At 55.4% G+C, this 10,579-nt stretch overlaps 1 protein-coding gene across 7 annotated transcripts in view; it reads right to left on the bottom strand.

Annotated features, from left to right (window-relative positions):
- Positions 1-1,271: 1,271 nt before the first annotated feature.
- The window catches only part of HLCS (holocarboxylase synthetase), a 167,506-nt gene continuing 158,198 nt past the window's right edge, over positions 1,272-10,579 (bottom strand). For all 7 annotated transcript variants that reach the window (XM_053657920.1, XM_053657919.1, XM_053657918.1 and 4 more), the window contains 4 exons: positions 10,125-10,285; positions 5,943-6,057; positions 3,309-3,522; positions 1,272-1,956 (listed from right to left, as the gene is read on the bottom strand). In XM_053657920.1, the coding sequence (XP_053513895.1) occupies positions 1,785-1,956; positions 3,309-3,522; positions 5,943-6,057; positions 10,125-10,285 (662 nt within the window). In that variant the 3' untranslated portion in view covers positions 1,272-1,784. The remainder of the gene's footprint in view (positions 1,957-3,308; positions 3,523-5,942; positions 6,058-10,124; positions 10,286-10,579) is intronic.

The following is a 10,579-nucleotide window of genomic DNA, read 5'->3' as shown; positions in this document are numbered from 1 at the left end:
CCTGGTGATGCTTTGCAGATGCCCTCTCAAGGGTGAGTCTATTTTGTAATTTGGGGGTGGTGTGGGCTTTTACTTAAATGTGTGACTAACTCTAAGACAAGACTTGGGCATGTAGGAGAGAGTGACCCTGTTTTTTTGGATGGGGGGGGCAGAGGGTAATAATTCTAATGGAAGCTTTAGTTACAAAAGTTACTTTTGAAGTTCCTTTTAGAAAGTTGAGTTTCCAAGAAACACAAATTTGGTTGGTGTACTTAACTACATGTTCCTGTCCGTCCCCCCCCCCACGGGGCTGCCTGTGCCCGGCTGAAGGTGGGAAACCACAGGGTCTCTGGAATTAGCCCGAGTGGCTAAGAGCTGGATAAAGATGGTCCTGCTTGCACAATAAGGCGATTTTGTTCAAAGTGAGAGCTCCATCAAGTTTTCTTTCCACTAATTTCAGTTGGGACTGGCAGGAAGAGAGGAAAGTGGGCAAAAATTGGCCTTTTAAGGCTGGAAAGTAGTGTGTAGAATCCCCCCAGTTCAGTGGAGACAGGAGTTACATGGAGACGGTGTGGTGGACATCTGGAACAGCAAATGTGAATCAAAAGGCTTCCTTTCTTTTGTTCTTTGATGGAGACTTTTAGGATATCAGATTTTGAAGATCTTTTAAGACTGCTCTTACACACACACGCACACACACACACACACACTCCCGGCCTCTGAAATTATGGCCTTCCACATCATTTTCCTCGTCACTGTCAGAAGCAGGGGCACAAAATGACGACTCACAAGCAAGACGCCATGTGCTCCTGTCGCCTGGGGCGCCAGCCTCCGGGACCCTCCACATCTAGCAGGGCGCCTGCACCGGCTGAAAAGCTCCAAGTCCTCCCGGCGCGTGGCGAGCTCGCCTCCGCTTCCAGCTGTTAGCCCGGTCGTCTGGCCCCACGTCCAGCCCCACGTCCGAGCAAGGCCCCTCAACACACTAAGGGCCTTGAACTTGATCCCGTTACTTTAGAGTATGCAGTAAAACTGAATTTATGAAGGGAGAGCTCGTAAATTAATGTCAAAGTGATTAACCGAGTTCCTCTGCAAGGCCCCTGCGACCATCCCCGCTGACGCATCCCTGTGGCCATTGTCATTGGAACATGAACCGCCAGGCTGAGAGGAGCTCTGAGAAGCTGAGCTTCCCCTTTCTTCATTAACACAGAAACCAAACGAGGACTGAAGTCTGTTCCTGCAGGAACCCGCCTCCCCGGGTGCTTATAAACAGTTGCCGCACCTCTCCCGCCCCCAGCCCCCACCCCCCACCCCGGCCCCAGCCTGAGCTTTCTTTGATTTGCTTTTTAATAGTTTAGGGGTAGAGGGCTCCACCACTGGGAAACTTCTGAATGATTCCACTGCGGCTTCCATGTAAAAAGAAGTTCGGGGTGGGGAGCAACAAACACCTCCCAGGCCCGAGAGGGGAGAAAAGTGTCACACCTGCTGCAGGGCTCCCCCGAAGGAATCTTCCCACATGTCTACCCCCGACCCAGGTCATCGTCCGACACCCAGTGCAGTGACACCCGACAGCACCAAAGGGAAGAACTAACAGGCAAACCGAGGGGGAGGAAACTCACCTACCCCTCTAAGTCAGTTTTCTAGATCCTCAGGTGAGGCAAGGGCAGGAGCCCGATTGGAACACTCGCTGCAGCCTCGTGCCCGGGAGGCCGGTCCCGAGTCCTCACGGCCACTGCCCTGCCCCGCCCTGCTCCAGCGCCAGGCCCTCGCTGAGCACCCCAGCCCCAGGCCGTCTTCCTGCACAGGCACTACTGCAATTTGGGGACGACGAGGTTTCTGAGCATGTCGAAGGAGTTTCCGTCTGGATGCACAGTCACCACCTGGCCGTCCTCCTGATGAACCTGCAGGAACCCAGAATCGTCCAGGCCCACGATCCATGCCTTCGGCCCCTCGGCGCTTCCCAGGTGGACTTGCTGGGCACTGGAAAGGAAGCACAGGGAGAGGTCACCGGGAAGGTAATGCAGCTGGTTGGGACAATGACGTCATTACCAGGACTGGAGGGGATGGGGCTGCCTCAGGCGGGGCAGGGGAAAGTCAGGTGTGTGTGGCCCAGCTCTCAGGTTCTCAGTGAGCTGTGAGCTGTCTGGGTGACTAGCATAAGCAGGGTGACGGCCAGGCCAATGGGGAGAGAGGAACTGCCTCTCTCACAAACTGGTGATCGGGCTGGCCGCTGGCCCCGCTTCCTCCCCCTTGCACTTCTAAGAAATCCTGAAACGCTGGCGGAGTTTGGCTGAGACTGGGGGGGAGGGTGCTGAGCTGAAAAGTCCCATCTTAGGAAACAAAGGTGGGCAACATCAGCTAACAAGTTAAACTCCTTTTGAATATTTTTCAAATGTGCCTATTGAGTTACGCCTTTAACAGTTTAAAAGTACAGAATTTCCCACCCCCAACATTTTTATTTTGAAGAATTTCAAATGCATAGAAAGGCTGAAAAAATAGTACAATGAACCTCATGTTCTCCCTTTACTTAAATTCACACCAACGGATCACATGCTCACACTTTTTAAGGTGTAGACATCATGACATTTATGTTGAAATCCCTTATCCCGTGTCTCCTAAGAATAAGAACCATCTCCTGTAGAACCGTAATACCACTGTCACGCGTAAAGCCCACCCCGGATGCACTAATACCCCCGAACGCACAGGGCAGGCTCCCCTCCCCCCCCAACTAATGTTCCTCACGCTGCCTCCTCCCACCCAGGACCTAGGTGTGAACCACACACTGTGCTTCACTGTCGCGCCTCCTTAATCTCACAACGCTCCACCTTCTGGTTTAAGATACTGGCATTTTCGAAGGGGGGGGCTGCTGGGCACACGCCGCTGCTTCTCAGACTCAAGGTTGTGTGGGCACCCCCAGAGCATCTGTTAGAGCCCCCGTTGCAGGGCCTCTGATCCGGGAGATCCAGGGTGTGACTCAGGAATCTGTACTCCCAACAAGTTCCCAGGTGAGGCCGCTGCCGCCCACGGGGGAATCCCGCTTGGAAGACCATTGTTATCTAGAATATTCTAAGTTTAGAGTTGTCTGTGTCCTCACAATTAGTCACTTAAACGTGCTGGTGGGCAGAGGGGTCCTCCCAATGTTTCCCACCAGGATGCACGAGAGACCAGCTGGTCCTGTGACCTACGGGTGGAGCTGACTTGCTCAAGGTGGTGCCCCCAGGCCTCCATCAGAAAGGTGAAACACTGTCACCTAGACCGGTGCTGAGTTTCTCGCCACAGGACGCCGGACACGGACGCCGGAGGGGCCCCAGCGGTGTGCGGCCAGCACTGACCTGTGCACCCAGTATCTGTAGTAAAGCGGGAGGACGGCGTGCGGCCCTCTGTCCTGAAACCTGTCGATCAGCTGCTCCAGCGCGGTCACGGCCCGGGCGATGAGACAGTCGGGTCTCAGGGGCTCCAGCCCCGCCCCGTGCTCCCTGTTGTACGCTGTGATGAGGTCGTTGATGCACACGGTGGGGTTGCTGTTCGTCACGTTGAACCCACAGCCTGGTCCAAAACAAACAAACAAACACTGGAGCCAGGAGCAGCGTGACCACAGGCGATGGCACGCGTTCCTGCAACCACCTGGAGAAAGGCACGGCTTTTACCGCCAACTTCCTGCTCCCCCGTCCTCAGGTCGTGTGTTTGGTCGCCCCTGCCCTAGAGAAGGATGTTCAAAACGAACAAGCGAGCAACACAGAACCAGAGACACGGTAAAAAGGAACAAACAGACAGGGACCAGAGGGGAGGGGGCGGGTTAAGTCCAGGAACAAGTATGAAGGACCCACAAGCAAGGGCAACAGGGCGGGAGGAGGACTGAATGTGGGAGAAGGGGTGGGCCGGGGGGCAACTGTAATTGAACAATCGGAAAATTAATAACAAATTAAAACAAACAGAAGGGAACGGCAGGTATCTCCCAGCCCATCTTCCTTCTCACCCTCCTCCACCGCCCTCACCGAGCCAGGACCACCCGACCGCTGCCGATGGGCCTCGACGGAGCAGAGGCCAGGAGCGGGACGCAGCCTCCTGCTCCGTGCCCCGTGTGGCCCGGAACTGCGGCTCAGCACCCACGGCCTCCTGTTTTCCTGCTTGGATAACGGGACACATGCTTGAAAACAAAGAATTGTATTCAGGTCTTGGGAGTAAACTCTGGCTTCAGAGGTTTCGAATGCTGGTCATGGTACAGGGGCTAGAACACATCTTCTAACACTTTGTCCTTGGTTGACCTGGGTGCTGGGCTTACGCTGCTGGCGAGGGGCCGACCCACATGCACAGGCTCTTCACAGGCTCCCGAACTGAGGCTTCGGGAAAGTGCGTTACCAGCAGCGGGGCCTGAATAGGCCTCTCTCTGCTGTTACTCAACACCACCGCCCTCTGGGGGGGTTAGTCTTCGGAGAAGCCAGACCCGAGTTTTCAGCAAGGCCTCGAATCAAGCTCAAAGGGGTCTTCAACCAGCAGCGAAACCCTGCGAGAACTATCCCTAGTGTTTTCGGGGCCTCTGAGGAAAAAACGCCCCCAGCTCTCCCCACACGGAGCAGTGCCGTTTGCAGCAACGGGGTTCTTCACTAAGTGCTGTGATTGTGCTCAGTGCACAGGGAAGTGCTGACTGGCCTCCGCATGTTCCTGCTTTTTATAAACACCCTGCCTGTAAAAACATACAGCAATGCAGGCTACACCTGGAAAAACCTAACAACCCCAGCAACAGGGCAGAACCCACAGGGGCTGTGGGCTCCCTCTCGCAGACCACGCACACCTGCGACACCTTCAGGGCGTGAGTCTCGCAGTGAAGCGTGGCCGGACCTGAAAATCCTCTCGCAGGCGCTGACTTCGCCAATCACTGACTAAAAGTGCTGGGGCAAGAGCAGCGGTGGCTCTTGTCCGCGTAGGCTGGGTCCTCCCAAGGACCAGAGAGCGGCCCTCCTGGGGACTTTGAATCTTTCCTGGTCAAAGACACCCCCTTTGCCCCCGCCCACGGCCTTCAGGGGTCACTAACAGCTCTGGATTCTCCCCACAGGAAATGCTGCGTGTCCCCCACACTGACTGCTTCCCCGGCTCCCCACGGGCCTCCTCGGCATCTGTGCACCCTACTTAAGGATCTCTGCATCCATGAAAAAAATACGTGAATAAGAATCTCTGTGTCTAGCCCAATTATTCACGTAAAGATAGGAGATGGAGCTTTTAGGGTATAAGCCGTGTGCCCAGAGCAGCCCTGCCCGTGGGTGGCGGAGCTGGAGGCACGAGCCCAGTGGCCCTCGGCCGGCGCTTCCACACACGGGCACGTGTTTCCCGCTATCCAACCATCAGCCCTCCCTCATGCCCAGGTGACCTACTGGAAATAACACTGCAGTGAACACGGGGCTGCCCGTGTTTTTTGCAAGTTAGAGTTTGCATTTTCTTGGATAGATTCCCAGCAGTGGAATCGCTGGGTCATAAGGCAGCTCCGTGTTTAACGTTTCCAGGCATGTCCACACCATCGTCCACACCGTCATCCACACTGTCACCCACAGCGGCTGCACCAGCCTGCATTCCCACCAGCAGTGCACGGGGGCTCCCTTTTCTCCACATCCTCGCCAGCACTTGTTTCTTGTCTTTTCGAGAGTAGCCCTTCTGACAGGTATGAGGTGGTATCTCACCGTGGGTTGTTTTCTGACTCAACAGAAGCAGGAGTGTGGAAAGGCGTAAGCGAAGGCATCGGATATGACGCCCATTCAGTTGCCACGGCCACAGCCAGGGGCGAGCGCCCCTGGACGCACACCCAACCCAGCCGCTGGTTCTGCACACACACTGTCTTCTGCAACGGCTAGACCCGGAGCGAAAGTGATTGGTAGGACAACGCATCCCCCTCAACACGGCCATGTGTAAACATGTTTCTTTTTATTAGTGTAAAAGTGTGGGGGTGGGGGGGCACAAAGGCTTTAGAAACTTACCAATAAGTATGTAGAAGGTTTCTCCCATAAGCGTTGAGTTGACCAGAACTCCACCCAGCTTCATGAGGTCACTGTAATAAATATCATTGGGCCACTTCACCCGTAGATTGATATCCTAAAGGAAAACCTGCATGTTAATGAGTCCAGCAATCACCAGACCCAGAGGGACCAGCTGGGGTCATCCAGCTGAAAGGAGACGAACGGAATACTCTCAAACACAGGCGCTCACCCCCTTGTCTTTCTCAGAATTCGAACCATGTCTCTGGGACAACCGGTGTCTCGGCACCCCTTGGGGCTGAAGGGGACTGACCTAAACAGTCTCTCTGGCTCCGATCCCATCATGCTCCCCACCCCCATGGCTGTTTGCCATCATCAGAAACACCTTCTGAACATGCCTGTCTGCTGGACTAAGTGCAGTATCTCAGGGGCACCCACCAGCCTGGGGCACCCATCAGGCGCAGGGCCGGGGGCAGGGAGAAAACAATACTTGGGCTCAAGGCTGCCCATGCTGGCCCTCAACTAACCAGGGTTATAAAAGGCGGGCAGGACTCTGTGAGGGCTCCGAGGAGGAGCCTACCTCACGGAGCACCAGAGAAGGCCCTGAAGAAGGCCAGCTGGTCCTGAACGGCTGGTCCTGAAGGTGAGCCCTGCACAACTCTGCCTGTGCCCCTTGTACAACAAACCAGTCCCCGGGTGACGGAAACCCTAGAGTAACAGACGGCCTCCCAGTGCCCTGGGGGCAGCCCCAGCACCGAGCCCCAGCATCGCAGCACCAGTCATGCATCACCTCTACCAACTCCCTAGGCTGGCTGGAGTGTCACCCTGCTGAACAGAGGAGGAAACTGAAGCACAAAGGGACTGACTGCAAGGGCTTCCTGAGGTCACATCACTAGGATATGGCAGGACTGGGCTTGAAACCCAGGACTTTCTGACACCAAGCCTGGGTGCTCCATATTATTGGTCTGGCCAGAAAGTTTGCTTGGTTTTTTTCTGTACGATGGCCCTAGTAGCACTTAGTTGTCTTTAACTTCATTCGAGATAAATTTTGTTAGATTGTATTGTGACAGCTGTTATATCAGCATGCATTTAAGAAAACTTATCAAAATTGGTGAATTTTTTATGCAGGCATTTTAATGCTGAAGGTGGAAAAAATACACAACATTTTCAGCATATGATGCTATATTATTTCAAGAAAGGTAAAAATGCAACTGAAATGCAAAAATAAAAAAGACTTGTACAATGAATATCAAACGTGTCAAAAGCGGTTTCTGTCCCAATCAGGGCACGTGCCTGGGTTGCAGGCCACTCCCAGCAGGGGACGCACGAGAGATAACCATACATTGATATTTCTCTCCCTCTCTCCTTCCCTTCCCCTCTAAAGATAAATAAATAAAATCTTTAAAAAAAGTGGTTTGTGAAGTTTTGTGCTGGAGACTTCTCATAGGACGATGCTCCATGGTCAGTAGACCAGGAGAATGAAGTTGATAGTGATCCAGTTGAGATATTAATTGAGAACAATGGACATTATACCATGAGGGAGACAGCTGACATACTCAAAATACCCAAATCAATAAAGTTACTGGTGAAAAGGAAAACTGTGTCTTTTACTTTACAGACAAAACCACACAGACTCCTTGGTCCCCCCGACCCCCCTTGAAGCCCATTGCCTCAAACTCCGTCCCCCCTCCCACCAGGCCTTCAGAATACGGTTCTGTTCTGTTTTTGTCCGAGCTCACCTGGCCTGGTAGAACGTTCTAGGCTAAGAGAAGAAAGACAGGAGCACAAAAGAACAAAAGTGTAAATAAAACGTGGGGTGTTCACCACCCCCCATAACGGAGGAGCTTGCTGCTTCTTTTCTGTCTAGAATCGGGTTCTCAGTGGAGGGGACCAGAGGCATTCTGCTCCAGGGTACCTTGGCCACTATGGGGAGGCGCTTCTGATTGTCACAGCCTCAGGGAGTCCTACTGTCACATACTGTCACATGTAGAGGCCAGACACGCTGCTCCACATCCTACGGTGCACAGGACGGTCCCCAACCAAGATGTGGGGGCCCCAGTGTCCACAGTGACAAGGTGGAGAAATGCTGGTGTAGCAAATGTGTCATGTGGACACTGGTTGTGGTGTCCACATGACACACTGCCACTGGCCGTGTCAGTGGCAACTTGCCTCCCATGACCGCTGGGCAGAGAACGGCCCCCTGAGGAAGTGCAGAGCAGCCCTGCCCTCTGGGGACGGCACCCGCTTCTGCACGGGCCCTGCTCTCGGGCGCCTGTGTGACTCCCCACATTCAGACTGGCTCAGTTGGGTGGTCACACAGATGAGCAGTGACAGCCACTCCATGATGAAGAGGAGGGCCGCCCATGCTCATTGTTTGAGGTCTCGGCCATCCATTCAAATGGCTGTCATGGGCCTCGAGTGTAAAGCGAACAGCCAGCTCCAGCCCTGCATTCAGGGGGCTGGTTGCTCTGTGGGACACAGACCAGGAGCCCAAACGATTCTGGGTCGGAGCGATCCTTGGAGACGCCATACAAGAGGCTCAGACACTGGAAGTGCCACGGGTGTTTCAGGAAGGCCAATGTAGGTTGTAGACAATCGGCACCCCCAGAGCGGGAGCACAAGTGGGGCTGGGGGCAGGGCTGCAGGAGCCTGTGGGGACCCCAAGGGCGGTCTGAAGAGCAGCAGCATGAAGGGGTCTGGAAGGAACGGTGAGCATCGCGGTGATGCCGCCTCCTGTCCAGAGAGACTGGGCATGGTGTGTGTGCTGACGGTGACGTCTGGCCAGGGACAGACTGGGGCTGCTGTGAAGGACGTGGACAAACTAACGATGGGGGAACCTGAACCATTCTGGACTGGACTGTGCAAGTGAATAATGGGTCTTGCCAGAACTAAATGCCAATCCAAACAGAAGGCCCATCATCTAGGGGGTCGGACAACTGCTCAAACAGGACCTGGACCTGGGTGGCCGTGTCTTTAGGACAATGGAGACCCCTCCCCAACCGTGAGCTGCTGAGGGCAAGCTGCCCAGCGCCCAGCGCCTGGCACCGCCTTCTCACTCAGCCGGCAAGGAAAGCTCACCAAGTTAACAAGTGAGGCTACAAGGTCAAAATCAAAACTCTGAAGAAGCTAATGTGATCTAGGCTCAGCATTTCACTTCTTTCCCTAAGACTAATGAACCTGCCGCCAGGGTTAAAACACCTTTTCTCCCCACGACAGAACCTCATCCTTTGCTTCCTTCCAGACAACACGACACTTGGTCGGGGCTGCAGGTGGAGCCCACGCAGGTGTGCGACAGCCTGGGGCACCAAAGCCCGTCAGAGGCAAGGACGCCGGGTGCTGGTGACAACTGTCCTGTTTCCGTGTGCCTGCTGGGGGCTCGAGCCAGACCACACCCCCTGCTACTGTGGAGGGGACTTGAGGGCCGAGGAGGGCCCTGCTCCTGCGTCACACTCGGACAAGGGGCCTCCTCTGAGTCCCGAGCTCAGCGTCTTGCCTCAGCATCAACACGATGCACATCTCTGGCCTGACAGAAAGAAGAGCTACGGGTGGGAAGAAGGCAGCCCCCCCCCCACCTTTATGGCCAAAGGAAACTCCTCCTGGAAAAGCAGAGAGGGGGGATATGGCCGGTGGAGGCCAGGCACCAGAGGAAAGGTTTTCGGTCACGGTGTTGGTCGCTGCCGCCTCCCTGTCTCAATGACCGACGCCACAGGCCCGACAGGATTGACAGGACTGGCGGGCGAGTCTGTCCCTGCAGCCGGGGACGGAGAGGCCCGGATGAACCTGCACCTGAACTCGCAGCACCGCAGCCCAGCCCAGCCCTGCTGAGTGCAGGCCGTGGTCATGAGGGCAGGAACTGAGAAATGTTCTGGGGGTCTCTAAATAAGCCTTTTCACCAGAAAACAGAGAGAATTAGCCCCATCCAGTCCAGTGTTTTGATTTTTTAAAAAATGTCGCCCTCACCCGGCTGCTTGACAAGAGGACAGAGTGGGAATCCAGGGAGGAGCGCACCCTGGTGGGCGGGGCAGCCACAGGACCGGCGGTGCTGCTGAAACTGAACGCTGCCGCCGGCTCTGCGGAGAGTGGGCCCGGGCTCGGCACCCGGTGTCCAGGCAGATGCCTGCACCAGGCACCCCGAGCCAGCGTCTGCATGCCAAGCGGGACGCAGCGGGAGGGGACGGCACGTACCTGGTACCCGGGGATGGACCTGACCGCCTCCACCACAGCCAGGGACATCAGGTGCTGGACGAACGGGATCCTCTGCCCCAGGGGGGACCTCAGCGGGACGCAGACCAGCAGTGTGGAAAGAGCGCATCCCACGGGGCTCAGCCATGCGTTCCTTCCTCGCCCTGGAAGACAGGCCCCACCGGGAAGCTGGCCACTGTGCCACGCGAACGGACTCAGGTGCACCCTGTGCCAAGCAACGGGCCCAAGGATTCAGAGCCACAGGCTGAAGACGCGTCCCCTGGGAATAAACCAGGGCTGGCGAAGCCGTGTGGATGTTCTGGGGTTCACTCAGGAACAGAGCAGCTTTTTAACATCCGAAGCTCTGCTGCTGAACAAGTCTCTCGTTTATGCCTGGGTGGTTGGAGTTCTCACAGCATCAGGACATCACTCTCAAACGAGTTCTCACCACATGGCAA

Source organism: Artibeus jamaicensis, unplaced genomic scaffold (genome assembly GCF_021234435.1).
Source record: "Artibeus jamaicensis isolate MK-2021 breed Jamaican fruit bat unplaced genomic scaffold, CSHL_Jam_final scaffold_474, whole genome shotgun sequence".
NCBI classification, from domain to species: Eukaryota; Metazoa; Chordata; class Mammalia; order Chiroptera; family Phyllostomidae; genus Artibeus; species Artibeus jamaicensis.
Note: the sequence above shows the minus strand (reverse complement) of the source record. Positions and strands in the feature narration are given on the sequence as shown.